We start from the raw sequence: 18,613 nt of genomic DNA, 5'->3' as shown, positions 1-18,613 counted from the left end.
CACAACTTGGGCTATATCTGCTAAAGTTGTATTCTTTAATAGAAGCAAGAGCTAGCGACATCTTGGCTCAAGCTTCCTTTTATTACACTGGCAGTACACAGCAGTGCTCTAGGTGGCATTGCTGCTTACATTAAAGTATAAAGACACTTTTGCGGATTTTGCTTTAATTGCGTGACAGTTAGCTGGAACTGAAAAGCAGGTCATGAACCCGTAGTGCCTTACCAATTTTTAAAACAGTTTTATTTTCCATTTTGCTCTTTCAGATCACAACCAGATTTTGTACATCAGAGTTGTTGTTCAGACAGTGATCCAGTAAGGTGTACATGTATTGTCAAATGGTTTAATGTAAGGTACAGCGCCCTTAAGTGGAATTATGTGCAGCTGTGAGAATCCTCAATATGCTGAGTATTCTGAGAATGTTACAAGCGGTAACATGTACCCTCTCTCTGGTCAGTCTCAACTAAGTCACAATGCTGTGTGCATTCTCTGAAACCTCCTTCTGTAGAGGCTGGGGCTTGGACTCGGAAGATGAATTAATTGAGTAGAACTAAAAAATATAATGTGTTTAATCACAGATGTATCTCCCTTTTTCATCTAAGAATTAGTAGCAGTAAGTTCAATTAGCAGTCAATGACATTTTATATTCATGGTGAAATCTGATTTTAAAATGTACATGTAAGATCTAAACTATCCCAAAGCAAAAGTGACTGTCACGGTGTATAATCACTCTTCATGGTGTGTGTTTTTATAAATGTTATATTCAAACTACGTACAGTCACAGACAAAACTATAGGCACCCTACACTTAATATAAGATAATTCAAGAAAACATATTAAATGCAAGCATTTAGTGAACATTAGCCACTAATTAATGACAAAGACTGTGTACTCAATTTCTGGTAGTTTTAACGAAACATCTTTTTATAAAAATTAAAAAAAAAAAAACAGTAAGCATTAAACAATTTCAAATATTTGTTCATGACTAACGTATTGTTGCTTTAATTTTAAGTCTTTAAAAATGTACTAACTAATTTAATAATAATAATTGATTGATTGAAAACCATTACGCAGTGACTAAGTTGCATTATAAAGTCAAAGGCCAGAGAAACGGGTAATTTATTTCCAACACCTATTGAACGTTTTGGCAACACAGTCGGTCAAGACAAAGGAGTTAGATTCACTTTTTGAGAAAAGTACTCCTAGCATACTACGACAAAGGAAACTGCTACAGAATGGTGTCAAAGAAATATGGAATACCAAATGCCACAGGACAATAATCAAGAAGTGCCACAAAACAAATTCAACTGAAACAATTGAAAGGAAGTAGACGTCCAAAGAAAAACGGTGAAGAACTTAACATCAGGCATAATAGTGCATGATAGAACTGTACCAAGGCATCTGAACACACAAGGGTTGTATGCACCGAGACCTCGCTACAAACCTCTTAAGAAAATGTATAAAACAAACCACCTAAAATTTGCAGAGAATTATGAACTGCATTCTTCAACAAAATTCTGCTTCTTCAAGCATTCTTCAACAAAATTATGTGGTCCAATGAGACTAAAATAGAACTTTTCCCCAAAAATAGATCATAATATGTTTGGAGAAAAAAGGAAAGCCTTCAGTGAAGAAAACCTTGTACCTACAGTTAAACATGGAGTTAGTTCGATCATGATATTTGTTTATATTTGGGGTCGTTTTAGTGGTTCAGGGACACGAGATATTTGTGATTTGAAGATAAAATGTATTAAAATATTCTACAAAGTACAATGATACCATCTGCTCATAAGCTGATTGGCAGACCAGTTTATCTTCCAACATGACAACGACCCAAAGCTTACACCAAGTCAACTCTGGAATTCTTGAAGGAAACAAAGGTAAAAGTTCTGAAATGCCCATTTGCAATTACCAGGTCTCAATTCAATAGAAATGCTTTGGACTGATCAGAAAAAAGCTGTGGCAAAACATACTGTTCAGTCTGTCTGAGCTGAAAGAAATATGCAAGACAGAATAGGCCCAAATTTCACCAACATGATGTAACATGCTGGTGAAGAATTATTAATTAAATGTTTTAGTTATGGTGTAATATATATTACAGTGCTGCTATTGAATAGCTCGTTTTGAATTTAAAGCATTTTATGATTACCATTCTAAAGCTAAATAGACTAGGTGAAACACGGCTACAACTTTTGTGTTGAGCCGCAACTGTGGAATCCCTCCATACTAGGAGTAGACAACTACCAATCTTGCAGTCCAATAGGTTGACTTGTCCCCACTAATTATGTCAGCCAAAGTGAGTCATTTAAAATATGAACTGTTTTTAATTTCTGTTTTTTGTGGTGTTTTCTGCCTATTTTTATTATTGAACTGAAAATAGTTTCTCCTATGATGAGCTTCACACTGAACTCCCTGTCTCTTACCCAGAGATCATTGATGTAATCCTCTTTTGCACCAAAGCCAGTGTACCTCCATAAAACCCCACATCCTACCAGAACCATTGTCCAAATTTGTCCTGCGCTTGCTTGGGTATGGAGGAAGTATAGGCATATATTTTTGTTTTTGTACTTTTGGAAGTTGCCTCTGTGCCATTTCAAAATATCAACATCTACATGGATATCTTTTTATACCTCAGCCACCTGTTTTTCAACAGTTCTCGTTACCCTTCATCAAGGTTCACATCCCTGCAGTGCCATATGCAAGCTGTCTGGGAAGGTGACCCTGTGGGTTCCCATCCTAGGGTATCTAGAGTCGTTGGTGGGGATAACCACCTAAGGCAGGGGTGTCAAACTCGTTCGTTTTGGCGGGCCTGATCCGATACCCTGGCACATGGCACAGGCCGAGTGACAGTTCTAAAAATACAAAAATGGTCACACACAGTACCTTTTATATTCCCTTAAATGGCACATATTGATTATTTTACTCGCCATCACCTCTTTGAACACGTGTGCAACCATGCCTCCAGAGAGTTCCTTCACATGAGCATCACATTGTCATGTTTCTGTGATTGCTGTCAATCGCTGATCATGTGTGTGAGACGGCAGTGCATCAGCTGGTTTGCATTAAGACATCAGTGATACCAGAAAAAACTTTTTAGTTCTGATTTTGTGAGTTCTTTGACGAGTGTCATCATGATTTTATCCGTGAAGAGAAAGGTGGAACAAGAGTATTGCGCGTTTCAAGAGAAATATTTATGGGAATGAATGTAAAGCCAACATGCTTCATTTATAAGCAACATGTGTCTGTTGTGAAATAATACATTAAAAGAGACTGAAGCAAACCATGGCAAGAAATGATACATATACAGGAACATTACGTGAAGATAAATGCTCTGAATTAGCAGTCATTGAAAAAGCAGCAATTGATGTTTACTAATGCTTGCAGAATAAGTGATGCTGTTGTTAAGGCAAGCTATGCAATTGCTCACAAAATAGCTGTTTCTGTAAACTGTTTCTGATGGAAAGTTTTTGAAGAAATGTTGCTAAAAGCTGCTGAAAGTGTGTCCTGAGAAGCAGCAAGCTTTCTCAGTCATGACTATCAACAAATCAAAATGTTATTCTCAACTTAACTTGATGCTCAAGATATTTGCTCCAGATGTTGATGCGTTGGTTCAAGCAAAGGTTCCAGATATCACAAAGCAGCAGTAGCAGTCACTAATATTCTTTGTCTTTTAGTGAGTGCTAAATAAAAAAATAGGAGACTGTGATCTTGGCAAGAAGGCTCACAGAACCGGGGCAAACTTGTCTCCAAAAAGACAGTTTCAATTTGGATCTCATCCTGCATCATCTGTTGCAGCCTTGGAAAGAAAACGTCTTCAGAGACCATCAAACCCCAATACAGGACATCTGCCATGCTACTACCTGGGCCTCATTCGAAACCTTTTTTTAGCATTATAACTTCAATATGTCTTGCTTTCAGCCTACTTTTTTACTCAGTGTGTATTATCTGTGTCTTCCTCTACTGACATTTAGCATAGCACCCTCATCAGGATAACTTTTTTGAGCTGGTGTGGGAGCACAGGGCCTTTCTTTTTAATGCTCTCTTGAATTGAATTAAGGGTCTGTTTTTTAATTGTGTAAGGGAGGGGGACCAAAAAGCAAAAGTGAACAGTTTTATGATTTTTTTTCTTTATTTTTTCTTTTGTGGTTGGTATATATTGTGTTATTGCATGCTTTCAATGGGGCACCACTGTCAGTATTGGGCTGTATTGCCTCCCTTCTTTAGGGAGAGTGTAAATCCGGGGGTTTAATGGTAAGTTTTGTGCATATGTAAAAGTAAAGATTTGTTAAGTAAAAGTCTACTAACAACTAACTAACCACCCTCTGGTCTCCAATCCTGCGGGGTGATTCACTTTGTGTGTAGAGTTCATCATATGAGTTATGATGATGATTACCTGTAATGGGGTGGTTTCTTCTTCCCTTTATTTATTTATTTATTTATTTATTTTTAATTTGGACAATGATTCGGATATGACGTTGGGTTTTATGGAGGAGGTACACTGGCTTTGGGGCCGAAAACGATTACATCAATGATCTCTTACTTAGAGATCAGTTTGTGTCTCCTGGCCAAACTACATGGAGAATGGAAGTTCACTTTGTGTGGAGTTCATCATCCTATGAAGAAGCTATATTACAGGTAGTCTTGAGTATACCTTCCAGAAAGTACCCTCTGCAGTTATTTCAAGATTTCTTTTTCCTATGCTGTTTTTTGGATACCACGCATAGGTGGGCAAGATTAATCTTTTTTTTAATTGATCAAAGCCCGCAGGTGATTTAACCATAAATCTATTAAAACCCCTTTATATCTCTTGCTCTCTTCTAGTCATTTGTTCATGAATATATCACAAATGCACTTCTGTCAGTCTGAAACCATATGCTTCACAATTACTCCTCAATGATGTGATGCATGATGCGTTAACTATTAGTTTGTCACTTTTTTTATTCAATGCTCCATACTGTGCTGACTGAACACAGCTGTGCTTGGTACTCATGTAAATGGTTTATTCATCTTTTATATATGCACTACACACAACAAAACCTACCGAGCTTCACCTGAATGTGATCAGAAGCTCAGCACTACTTCATCGCTGACCTGCATTCCCTTGTGTTGTGTCCTTCGGTCTTCCTGTTTTAGAAGCATGGTCTGCAGCCTTTATAAAGTGAGCCAAACCCATCTATCCGAGACACTGCCATTGTTTGAATGTTGGGGGGGGGGGGGGGGGGTGAGTCGGTCTTGTCTCCCGTAGTTTCCAATGGAATTTTATTTATTTTTTTATTTTATACACAGAGGGAAAATATATAAATGGAAACAGAAATGTGCAACCATATTGATGTCAGTGTACTGGAGTATAACTTTATATTTTTTACAATAACAATTTACCATATGTAACTGTTCTGCATCATTTAATAGCCTGAAAGCATTCAAGCTGCCTCTGTGGTTCACTCAGTTCTTTGTTTTGTAGACCAAGAGCCTTTTTGTAAAAAGAGAGTTCATCAATAACTTTCTGCTTTCATTTGCCAAATTCAACAGGTGTCTACTCCTAAGAACCTGCTTTTAGGAAGATAAAATTACATTTCAAATCCAGTAGAAATATAGCAGTTGCAGAACTATTGGGTGAAGTTGGCTATAATTTTTAGCAGATCAAGCAGGATCTTTTATAATTTTATATAACATGCATATCAAAATGTTGGTGCAGTTCCCTCTTATGTAGGTATTTTGATTACACACATTTGGTATTTAAGTTTGAGAAATTAAATAACCACCTACAATGGAATTACTTTATTATTGAGTACTTGGCATTCAAAGCACAAACTGTTTAGGGAGGGGCTTAAGTGAAAACAACTGTACACATGTTTCTGATTTAATTGTTAATGTTATGGTAACAACATCTTGAAGGAACGTAATCAGGCAGACGCAGATACTGCATCACTCTGTCCTTTTTCATTTACTTATACTTATTTTACTTATCTCAAATTAATTTAAACATATCAGGCACTTCTACACAGTACAGTTTTTTTGTGACAGGCTAGCAGTATGAAAACAATGATCAAATTATTGATCTTCCCCCCCCCCCCCCCCTCGAATATCAGAAAATATTCATACAATATTTTTTAAACATTACTGTCTGGTAGTGTAAGATACAGTTAGATTAATGATGATTACAGATCAGACAAAATCAGCATCTAATGTAATGCCTCAAATTCAGGGTTTTAGTGAAATTTGTAAAGAAATACCAATATACTCGCATGTATTCCCTTTTTGAAGAATGGTTTGTTTATTTATTAGCATGCACCCTTACCCAGGGTGACTTACAATTGTATACAAAAAATACATATTAAAAATTACAGTACAATTAAGAACAAGATAAAAAATACATTGACTTCAGTCCTAATAAGAGCAAATACAAAACACAGTAAGATTTTATATCGGGGCAGTTCAAGAGCAGATAAGTGTTGGTAGTTACATCATGATTAGATATGAGTGTAAAATACAAAATACTACAGATTGGGTTAGTGCAGGATTAAATACAGTAAAATAGAGAGCAGTTAAAGTGCAAGGCAGAGTGCTATATTGTCCAGAAGGGAAGAGTTGAGTTTTACAGGTGTTGTCTGAAGAGGTGTGTCTTGAGGAGGCGCAGGAAGGTGGTCAGGGACTGGATAGTCCTGACATCCATAGGAAGGTTGTTCCACCACTGCTGGACGAGGTTGGAGAAGGAGCGGGCTCTGGAGGCAGGGGAGTGTAGAGGAGGTACAGCCAGCCATGTGTGCTAGAGTGGAGATGTGCTGGGAGTAGGAGAGGCAGGGTCCAGGGTTACTCCCAAGGTTCTTGGCCGAGTAGGAAGGAGAGTGTCGAAGATTCCAGAGGACTGAAGTGAGATCAGAGGAGGGGAAGAAAAGGAGGTCAGATTGAGAGGTTGAGTTTGAGGTGATGTGTGTCCATCCAGGATGAAATAGCAGACAGACTGGTAGAGATACGGGAGGGGATGGTGGGGTCAGAGGGGGTGGAAGGAGAGGAAGAACTGAGCATCATCAGCATAGAAATGGTATAAGAAACCATAGGATACGATGAAGAGGTCCAGGGAGTGGGTGTAGAGAGAGAGAGAACAGGAGAGGACCCATGACAGATCCTTGGGATACTCCTATTGAGAGGTTGAGGTGTGGAGTCGCGCCAGGTTACCTGGTAGGTGAGGTAGGAGGAGAACCAGGCCAGAGCAGTGCCAGAGATGCCCAGGTAAGTGAGAGAGGATGGGGAATAAAGTGATTTGACAGTGTCAAAGGCAGCAGAGAGATCAAGGAGAATTAGGACAGAGGAGAGAGAGGCAGTGCAGGCAGAGTTTAGCGAGTTAGTGACAGACAGGAGAGCAGTTTCAGTGGAGTGAGCAAAGCGGAAACCAGATTGGTGAGGGTCGAGCAGAGTGGTTAGACAGGAAAGCAGGATTGGATAATAGATTGGAAATAGGAGCGTTTAACAGAGGAGGGAGCTGTAGAGGTCTAGGGAAGCAGGGGGTTTGGTTCTCTTCCATTTCTTTTCAGCAGAGAGCAGTACTGTTCTTGTCGTGCAGAGCACAGAGGAGAGCCAGGGGAGGGGAGGGGACATGGGAGGCAAGGGAGGGAAAAGGGTGGAGGCAGCAGAGTCTACAGAGTTGGGTGAAGGTGTCCATAGGAGGGAGGTGAGAGAGCGGTGGTGGGAAGGACAGAGGGGGAGAGAGTGGAGGTTATGGCGGGAGGTGATAGTGGGGGTAAGTTGAGTAGGGAGAGACTGAGGGAGAAAAAGAGATGAAATAGTGATCAGAGGGGTGACAGAGAGGGTGGAGAGGCAGCAGGCCCTGGAGAATGTGACGGCCAGCTTTGTGGATAGGAGGTTTGAGCGAGAGCAAGGAAATTGAGAGAGAGGTGGGAGGCAAAGGCAGAGATGAAATCAGCTTTGTTAGCAGAAGAGTGACCGTTCCGGAGGGCACCAGAGAAAGTGGGAGGGGAGGGGAGTGGAGGGGGTGGGGAATAGGCAGAGGGATGAGGTTAGAGGGGTTAGGGGAGCAGCAGCGAACATAGGAAGGGATTGAGAGGACGGAATAACAGGGATGTGAGAGAGAATCATAGCAGGACAGGTAAGATAGGTATAGTAGTAGTGGGAGCAGGAGTGGTGGGGGGAGGGTACAGACCTGTCTAGTAGTTGGCGTCTTCCAGAGCGCTGCTAGGTTCGGCTAGGCTAGCTGTCTATTATACTAACCTAGATGGATAAATCAAATTACAAATCAACCTCTACAGTTTAACCACAGTCACCTGGTACTAATCACAACAGTTTAGCACCTAATTAAAACACCACCTTTGTAAAGTTACTTAAATACAGCTAATGTTAAGAGTTGGAATGAGACCTCTAGTAGCCACTGAGAGAGATTTGGAAAAGGTCTTAGCTCTACCTTTCCTTGCTCTGACTGCCACAGCTCAGACCCCTTTGGATGTGTGGCCCTTCGATGGCTGATGCTTAGAATGGCTGACGTTCTAAGACACTGTTTGCCAAATTATACTATCCCGTTGGCCTAGAGCTGTATATTAAACAGAATATTCTAATCAACCTCACGATTCAACACAGCCCAGCACAGTTTACAAAACTTAAATTACAATTGTTAAAGGCAGGGATAGTTACCCCAGCAACAACGATTTAAGTACAATCAAATTAAGTACAGTCCACTTACCTGGTTATATGTTGAGTTACCCAGAAGCAGCATGGAGTTCAGAAAACGAGCAGACACACAGCACGTGTGGCCTCAGTTGTGAAATAAAGCACTGGTTCATATAAAGTGTCCACTAAAAGTGACTGGATGATAAGTGAATAGTTTTATATTAAACGGTAGTAAATTAAAAATGGGGGTCATGTGGTAAGGCTCACTTGCTGGTTTGCTTTTTGATTTGAGGAGGTTGGAATCAAAAGGGGTTGATCTCATTCTGTGGTAAAACTGATGAAAATAAAATGCCTCGCTGAACCTGAAGAGCTACCGATTTAAACTCTGTACAGTTCACAGTGGTGTTTATACAGTACTTTAGTTACTGTTATATTGCAGACCTCATAGGCTGGATACCGTATAGGAAATTAAATTAGTACTGTTGCAGTTTTTTTTTTTTTTTTATCAAGGTGTGTTTTTATTTTTATTTTTTCCCTCTAGGATGAAGAGGAGGAAATTAAACTGGAGATTAATATGCTTAAAAAATACTCTCACCACAGAAACATTGCCACTTACTATGGAGCTTTCATAAAGAAAAGTCCCCCAGGACACGATGACCAGCTGTGGGTGAGTACGTTACAATGGATGACTCTGAAAGCAAAGCACAGCTACGGCACACAAAGCAGCCGTTTTCTGCATCTGAACCACGAGTGGAAGAGTATTCTCTGTTCTATTTCAAATCTATTGCTTAAGAAGCGCATATATTTCCCATTGTGGTTACTAGCTGTGTGTGCAATTAATAGGCACGTTTTAAATCTGTTAATCTAGAGTCATTATACTTTTGAAATGAACAAAGTAAATATACATTACTTGTATGACCAGATAAGGTCAGTATCATTCAAACATTTGACAGTTAATAAAACTTTGTACTCCGTTTGGTACCAGAAACGGTCGTAATTTTTTAGACCCTTTTAAATCCAAAAACATTTAAACTGCAATGATCTAGAGGTGTGGGGCATGCACCCCTCTTGGGACGTAGAGAGTCAGTAAGGAGGCGCCACTATGACTAGAGGCAGTTCTGTAATTTTATTTATTTATTTATTTTTTAGGATAGAAAATTTAACAAATACATAAATAGCAGCTAATTAGCCCAAGTTCTTACCTTTTCAAATGAGCCGTCGTTGATAACTGTAGGACTTGTAGAACTGGAGAAATGATGTTTGAAGTGGCGACTGTCAGTGAAGTTGCAGTGAAATGGTGGCTTCCATGTATGGGGCGCCAAGAGTAAAAATAAATAAATAAATTTGTGGATTTAATGAAAATCGTGTATTTTCCTAGATTTAGCGTTAATACATAAATGTTAACAAGCACATTATTTTAAATTTTTTTTTTTTGAAATTTGTAAAAAAAAAAACCAAAAAAAAAAAACCAAAGGAAGCAGGGAAGCGGAGAGATTGACGCTCTGAGTGTAAGGGCAGCTCTGCAGCATACAATGCCAAATTAAGTGCTATGGGTGGGGGCTGATTTGCATGTTTGCTTCAGATTTTAGTTGGCAAAATGTACATTTACTTTGTGAAAACCCAGATTTTTTTTTTTCTGATTTAATTGGTGAATGTTTTTCAGATTTATCTGTTAGGTAAATGGTGACTCACCAAGTGTAAAAAAACACAAAACAAAACTATGCTAAGAAAAGGGGGCGGCATATAAAATGTCTGTGCATCACTGATCTAGATGGCCATAATACTTGAGTTGAATTGATAGTTTAAGTGTCCTATCTCCTAAGTATATAGTGTTTTAAGCATGCTCACTTTTTTGTATAAAGAGAGAATGAGTGCATTATAATTTGGTGAAGAGATGTACTGTAGCATTTGAGTTGTGTTACACACTTTTCTGCATCGCCTGGAAGCTCCTTGGCTTTAATCATTCGCTACATGCTAGTGTGCCCTGTGCTTCAGGGATGGCTTCATGGTGGTGGCATTTATGCACACAAAATATGTATGTCATCTGTATATTAAATTACATTTTATATGAAAATGTCTATAGATGAAGATATTTATTTGAAACTGGAATTTTCCACCATGGTGTGTATATTGGAGCTGTGGCTTTATTATTATTTTTTTGGCAGGACAGTGTTTTTCTTGCTAAGTGTGAACCAGCTGTTTCTCACCTAGAGAATGTTGACTGTAAAGTTCTTCCTTGTTTTTTGTTTGTTTGCACATCTTGCAGCTTGTCATGGAATTCTGTGGGGCAGGTTCCATCACAGACCTGGTGAAGAACACAAAGGGAAACACCCTGAAGGAAGACTGGATCGCATACATCTCCCGAGAGATCCTCCGGGTGAGAGAGTGTTTCATCCCTACTTAACTACACAGTGGTTCACTCCCTTCCAGCTAGGCATTGTGTTTGTTTGGCTTGTAGCAGAAAGGACACTCCTTAAATGAAGAGGTTTTTTTTTTTTTGGTTTTTTTTTTTTTTTAATTATAGTATTTATAGCCCTAGAGTATATGTTGGACCCTGCTCAAAGTTACAGGGCAGATAAGGCTGTCTTCGCTAGAAGTACAGTAGATAGTTTGGCACTTCCATTGCTCCTTCCTGTTTTGAAAAATCAAAATTGTTAAATACAAATACTTGAAATTTACTTTAAGTACACAATACACAAATATTAACATTAAAACAATTAAAAGAAACGTATTGCATATATAGTAGATTATGATAAATGCAAGAATATTTAAAACAGAAATAAATAGTTTCTGGCTATGATGCTGGAGGCAAACTTTCCTTTTAATAGTTGTACTTTTATGTTTGTTTAAGAATTTATATAGTCCTCTCTTTACAGGGGCAACCTGTTGTATTACATTTTACAATTTGCGCTTAACAAACCTGTATAAACCCTGTGAAACAGCTGCTGATCCTTCAATAAACTGGAACAATGTTTACAGTCCACCACCAGTTAATATTAAGACCTTGTTAGTGGGATGCATTGTCAGTTTGATTCACTCGTAACACTCACTTGCTCAAAGTAAATAGTCACACCTATAGTACAAACTGACTTTCAGCTGTTGTCCCCTGATCCTGTTGCTAAGTCGAATGGTTGCATTTTGGATTTTTTCATTTTCCAGAAATGCAAAGTCTTGTCTCTCTTGTTTCTAACCACTTTTTACAGCTGTGGCCCTCGCTGTCCTACAGTAAGTAGAAAGCCAGCCTGCTGATCTTTGTAAAGATTCTTGCTTATGGGTAGACAGGTCTAGAACAGGCTATTCTGTGGGTGAGAATAGTGCTTGTAACTCATGGTGCTGATGTGGTAAACTTACTTTCTAATCACCCTGAATTCCAAAAGCATACCCCATACTGCTTTACTGTTTCCCAGATTGGTTTACACATTAAAGAAGTTGATGCCTTTATGCCCATGTTGGGGAAAAAATGGTTTCAAAAGGCACAGAAAGGCTGTTTTTATAATTTTATTCACTGTACAATAGCAGGGTGGCTTCAGAAGAGATTGTCCCTGACAAAGGCTTTTAATGTCTAATAGCTGACTGAGACGGGAGTTCCTGAGCTGAACAGAAGCAGAATTACTGTATATTTTAGTGAAAAACTAAACGTTGTTGGGGATGGGGGTTAACATCTGTAATCTGGTATCTTGTTTCAGGGCAAGACATTTTGCTATTGCAGCACAGTCTGGGTCAAATAAGCTATGCATTGTTTGGTTCAGTTCACACTGCAGCATAACAGTTCCCTTCAAATCTGAAATGTAGCCATTGCTGTGTGGGTATTTACCTCCTAAAGACCCTGAAATAAGATGTAACAAATCTGCTCACTGAGCCTGTGATGCAGTCATGGCCCACCCCCAAGGGCATACAGTGGCTTGCGAAAGTATTGACTCCCCTTGGCATTTTTCCTATTTTGTTGTCTTACAACCTGGAATTAAAATTGATTTTTATTTGGATTTCATGTAATGGACATACACAAAATAGTCCAAATTGGTGAAGTGAAATGAAAAAAATAACTTGTTTCAAAAAATTCTAAAAAATAAATAACGGAAAAGTGGTGCGTGCATATGTATTCACCCCCTTTGCTATTAAGCCTCTAAATAAGATCTGGCGCAACCAATTGCCTTCAGAAGTCACATAATTAGTTAAATAAAGTCCACCTGTGTGCAATCTAAGTGTCACATGATCTGTCACATGATCTCAGTATATCTACACCTGTTCTGAAAGGCCCCAGAGTCTGCAACACCACTAAGCCAGGGGCACCACCAAGCAAGTGGCACCATGAAGACCAAGGAGCTTTCCAAACAGGTCAGGGACAAAGTTGTGGAGAAGTACAGATCAGGGTTGGGTTATAAAAAAATATCCGAAATTTTGAACATCCCACGGAGCACCATTAAAGCGATTATTAAAAAATGGAAAGAATATGGCACCACAACAAACCTGGCAAGAGAGGGCCGCCCACCAAAACTCACAGACCAGGCAAGGAGGGCATTAATCAGAGAGGCAACAAAGAGACCAAAGATAACCCTGAAGGAGCTGCAAAGCTCCACAGCGGAGATTGGAGTATCTGTCCATAGGATCACTGTAAGCCGTACACTCCACAGAGCTGGGCTTTACGGAAGAGTGGCCAGAAAAAAAGCCATTGCTTAAAGAAAAAAATAAGCAAACTGAGAATCTGTGGTATGACTTAAAGATTGCTGTACACCAGCAGAACCCATCCAACTTGAAGGAGCTGGAGCAGTTTTGCCTTGAAGAATGGGCAAAAATCCCAGTGGCTAGATGTGCCAAGCTTATAGATACATTCCCCAAGAGACTTGCAGCTGTAATTGCTGCAAAAGGTGGCTCCTACAAAGTATTGACTTTGGGGGGGGTGAATACTTATGCACGCTCAAGTTTTCTGTTTTTTTGATCTTACTACTTGTTTGTTTCACAATAAAAAATATTTTGCATCTTCAAAGTGGTAGGCGTGTTGTGTAAATCAAATGATTCAAACCCCCCCCAAAAAATCCATTTTAATTCCAGGTTGTAAGGCAACAAAATAGGAAAAATGCCAAGGGGGGGTCAATACTTTCGCAAGCCACTGTAAGTATTGCGCTCGCAGACCTTCGCCATTTTTCCTTCCAAGACTGACCTGACAGACAAACCTAGTTCAGCTAAGTACTTGTACCTCTATCTGAGCAACAGCAACGTAATTCAGCGGATTTGTGCTCTCCCTTCAGGCAGCATAGCTCCGGCTGGAGTTATTTCTCATTTTTTGTTATGGGGTGTTTTTTTAGTCTTGTTTTGTTACGTTCCGTTTCTTTTACAGAGACTAGGCACAGGCCAGTCTGGAACGTGATGCTTTGCACACGTACAATGACAGCAGCAGCTGGGCTCGGCAGCACTGCTCAGGACCAAGACACCGGTGTTGATTGCTTTCAGTCTCATCCACAGTATCTTGATGCTGTTTTGGTGACTGTTTTTTACATTACCATTGTGAGGGCTGTTAGTACCATCTAACAAGTAGGCTTCCAGACCAAACGAGTCTTGTTCGGGTCTTGCTATCTATAAGCAGATTGAGGCAGCACATGTACATCAATATACTGTACACTGCATTGCTTGCTCTTGCATCATGCCTGGGTTTTATCCCTGCGAGACAAGCAAGGCCAGTCCGCCTGTTAAGTACAAGCACAGCAGATGCTCTTCCTGCCTGGGGCCAGAGCACGCCAGAGCAGTCTCTGCGAGATTTGTGCACATTTCTCTAAGCACACTCTGGAGAAACGATCTCCTGAAGCTCTGTGGAGTGCTCAGTGTCCCTTCTTGCTCTAAGAGATTCTGGTTTCCAACCTTGATGCAGCTTCTGAACAGCCTGCTGTAGAGTCTGCTCAAGCACCACAACCCGCTCAGTCAGGCATGGGGGACTTTTTATGGCATCCTGACCCATCGAGACTGCAGCTCTTGGTTTGACCCCTGATGCATTTGAGCTGTCTGGCATTTTGTAAGGTGTCAGTAACCCTATTGGACAGCCTCAGAGCAGTGTCCACACGTTCCCAGTATGAGTACAAGTGGGCCGTCTCAGACGTGGTGCCTGCCTTGTGGGTTTGGCCCTACTGCCTGTCCTATGGCTGTTGTACTGCTATTTTTGTAGGACCTTTTTTGACAAGGGGGATTTGAAGGTCTATCTGGCAGCCATTACAGCATGCCATGTCAAAATTGACTCTGTCACTCCTGGAGCTAACTTCCTGACAGGGCAATTTTTTTGAAAGGGGCTTGGCAGCTTCGGCTGCCTGTGAAGGACATTGTTCCTCGCTGGATGTTAAATTTGGTGCTTAAAGCACTCATGAAGGCTCCATTTGCTTCCATGCATTCAGCTCAGCTGAAATATTTCTCTCTCTAAAGTGGCTTTCTTGCTTGCTATCGCCTTTGCAGTGCGGGTGAGTGAGATGCAGGCATTGACAGGACGAAAAGTTTCAGGCAGTCCGAACAATTCGTCTGTTATGTCTAAGCAGCGGCTGTCCAAATACATAGCAGACAGTCAGGACTGCCTATGAACTGGCAACTTTCCGCCTCCAAAAAAGCTCACTGCCCATTCCACCAAGGGCATAGCAACTTTGTGGGCTTTATTCCAGGGTGTATCTGTCAAGGACATAAGCAATGCTGCGGTGTCGGCTTCTCCCGATACCTTTACTAGGTTATACAGACTAAATGTCATGTATCCTGAAAACCCTGGCTTTGACACTAGAGTGTTAAGGACAGCTTCCCAGTTGACCCTTGCAACACAGGCATAGAGGAGAGTTTCTCCTTCAATTCTTGTTACTTGGGTTCTGCATGGTAATGCACAAGGTAGCCTCTCGGCTTAGCTTTGTAGCATTCTAGTCGTTCTACAATCTTGCCCTTGCAACGGCTTTGGTACACCCACCCATACGGTAATTGTTACATCTCGTACTTGAAAGGGAACGTTAGGTTATTATCATAATCCTGGTTCTTAAAGTAGAAATGTAATCATTAACCTTCACGGTCGCTGGGTCCATGATTGCAGCAGGCTTGAAAGAAATTACGCAGAGGTCTGTGAGCGCAGTGCTGTTGTGCCCTTGAGGATAGGCCATGACTGCGTCCACAGGCTCTGCGAGCAGCTTTGATGGATCTTATTCAGGTTTTGGGGTCTTTAGGATGTAAGTACCAATATGGTAATGGTTACATTTCTATGTCAGGGAACCAGGGTTAAGTCACCACAATAAACGTAAGCCAACCTGATTCTTGGGATTTGCGCTTCACAGAACAGTGGCAACATGTAGATAAGTCAGCACAAGAATGTTAAAGATGTGTCTGTGGCAATGAAGCAAGATGTCGAGAATAGCAGAAGAGAATGTGAGGCAGTCCAGACCTCTGAAGTCAGCTGACTAAGAGAGATATTGCCATTCTGTATTGAGTAACACAAAAGCAAGTCTGTGCCACCCTGTTATACTGGGTAGTTGATTCTAAACATGTTATTTGAAAGGTTTGAGTTTGTCATATTATTGCATATTCAATGAGTCCATGAAATACAAATGGTCTAATGTTTATAATTGTGTATTAAAGTAGTAATAATGTCTTGCATCCAATTTAGGGAACAGTCTTTTAAAATATGTTTCCACCTTGTGCTCTACTTTTTATTCAGAAAATAAAAACATTAACATGAGAGGAACCAATGATTCAAAACCTTTAAGTAGCTATTCATGGAAGCGCACACTTTAGCTGGTAAAACCAAGGGTCTGACCCATTGCTTAAGTTCGTTCTGGATATTACAAAGTGTCCTTTGTATGTATAAACAGGAAGCAACTACGATATCCAGTTGTTAGATAAGATTGGGCAGATGCCTTCTGCATATGTGTGCTTCCAAGCAGCATCTCTAACACTGTAATGTTAACAGGACTGGGGCAGGAAAAGGTAGTTTAAATTCTCTTCTTGCCATTCTGTTACGGGACGGCAAAACCCTTTTTGGTGTGGAATACTGCATTCAAAAATACTTCTGATAGAAGATGTATAGTATAAAATACATGTTAATTCTAAACAAAATATCCCCAGCAATGTGACATTTACACTAAGCTTATTATCAAAAGCAGATTAAAACCTCAATGTACAGATTTGTCTCTGAACTTCTAGAAAGTTTTTAGATGGACTCTTGAAACTGGATTCGGGGACTGAGCAATGTGCACCCAGCAGAAACTGTCCTGGGATTCCACATCCACATACTGTACTGTTGTACAGCACATTCTTTGGGATATTTGCAGTGAAGAGTACAATGTAAACCAGATGTCTGTGTTTTCTTTATGTAGGGATTGACACATCTTCATGCCCACCATGTGATTCACCGTGACATTAAAGGCCAGAATGTTTTGCTGACTGAAAATGCAGAAGTGAAGCTGGGTATGTAACTGGCAGGCTGCTTTCTCTTCTCTTCCTTGGCCTAGGATTGCAGGTTGGGGTTGTAATTCTGTGTGTGGTCTCCAAATCATGATATCCTGTGATAACACAACACACAGTAGGGTTTGGTTAACAACACACGTCATAAACAGTCCAATGAGCAGTAACCTGTCACAGAGCCAGTTGATGTCCACAAATTGTACATAACTGACTATTGTAGTACAAATCCAGGACCTTAAAGAATATGTCAATACTCTGTCATGTACTTGGAGAAATTGGTCAGCCTCGCTAGAACATCCTCAGCTCTATCCATGCAGTACAAAAGGTCTACTATTTATAATGTTATATTAAAGGGGTAATCAACTTTTGAATCAGTTTTCTTGTCTTTGATTTTTTCTGCCAGGTAGACTTATTTCCTTGTGCTCTTGATGTGCCCTGCAGTTATTGCTTCATTACATATTTATTTTTGTTTATTAATTGCTCATTGCTGAAAATGGAATTGCATTTTGTTTAATGGGTTTTTATTTAATATTGACATTTTATGAAAATTGCTCAATTTCCTGCTTTGTTGCCTTTTAAGATGGATTTCAGCCAGCTGTGAATCAGTCTTGGGTTATAACTTCTGTGTGTTCTATAAAGCAACTGCTGTGGGTACTCTGCTGTCATGGAAGCTGGAGCATTGGTGTGCTTTCTGAGAGCGCACAGCTCTGTGTGAAAGGGTTAAAGCTGATGTAAGTAAATTCTTGTTTGCAGTGGATTTCGGTGTGAGTGCACAACTGGACAGGACTGTGGGTAGGAGGAACACGTTTATTGGGACACCATACTGGATGGCTCCTGAGGTCATTGCCTGTGATGAAAACCCAGATGCAACCTATGACTATAGAGTAAGGAAATCATTGTTTGCAGTTTACAAGGACTACTCATGTACTTAGACTTTGTATATCCTGTTCTGTTGATTTTTATTACAGCAGTTTCCATATTTAAAATAAGACCCTGCATATAGAATAGTGTGCAAGTCTCATTTTTATAAGTGTGAGAAACGCAATGATTTTGATTGCAGCAGGTTTTGGATCCATCAGTTTTTAGCTTAATTGTAAAATAACCAAAGATGTGGATTTGTCAAGCTGTCTTGGATAAAACTGTCTGAACCCATTACAGATATTTTCTTGTTTTTTTTGTCATGTTTAAACAAACATATCAACTAGTTCTGAATTTGTATATGTCCAGGCATCGAGTGCAAAGGATAACTGTGTTCATTTTTTTATGAAAAATGAGCGTGAATTATACCGAACCTGATGAAAACAATAGTAAATAGTGTACCTCAACTTTCATTATTTCACTATAGTCAATTAGACAGAACCTCTTGAGCACCCACTGACTGTTTGATGCTCAATCTACCATCGCCTTGCAACAGGAGTTTATATCACTTGTTGTTTTGCAGAGCGACTTGTGGTCCTGTGGGATCACGGCTATTGAAATGGCAGAAGGAGCTCCTCGTAAGTATAGATGTTAACAATTTTCTTTAAATAATTTTCTAAACAAAATGCCCCCCTGAGTTCTTGTCAACACGCCTGTGTGAGAAAGTTTTT

At 40.0% G+C, this 18,613-nt stretch overlaps 1 protein-coding gene across 1 annotated transcript in view; it reads left to right on the top strand.

Annotated features, from left to right (window-relative positions):
• LOC121321054 (mitogen-activated protein kinase kinase kinase kinase 4-like) overlaps window positions 1–18,613 on the top strand; it is a gene marked incomplete at its 3' end in the record, with an annotated part of 99,112 nt that overhangs the window by 63,642 nt on the left and 16,857 nt on the right. The window contains exons 5-9 of the mRNA XM_041259965.1: window positions 9,157–9,282; window positions 10,882–10,992; window positions 16,937–17,027; window positions 17,778–17,908; window positions 18,466–18,520. Of these exons, the coding sequence (XP_041115899.1) occupies window positions 9,157–9,282; window positions 10,882–10,992; window positions 16,937–17,027; window positions 17,778–17,908; window positions 18,466–18,520 (514 nt within the window). The remainder of the gene's footprint in view (window positions 1–9,156; window positions 9,283–10,881; window positions 10,993–16,936; window positions 17,028–17,777; window positions 17,909–18,465; window positions 18,521–18,613) is intronic.

This window comes from Polyodon spathula, chromosome 9, assembly GCF_017654505.1.
Source record: "Polyodon spathula isolate WHYD16114869_AA chromosome 9, ASM1765450v1, whole genome shotgun sequence".
In the NCBI taxonomy this organism is placed as follows: Eukaryota; Metazoa; Chordata; class Actinopteri; order Acipenseriformes; family Polyodontidae; genus Polyodon; species Polyodon spathula.
This window is presented reverse-complemented; position numbering and strand designations above follow the sequence as displayed.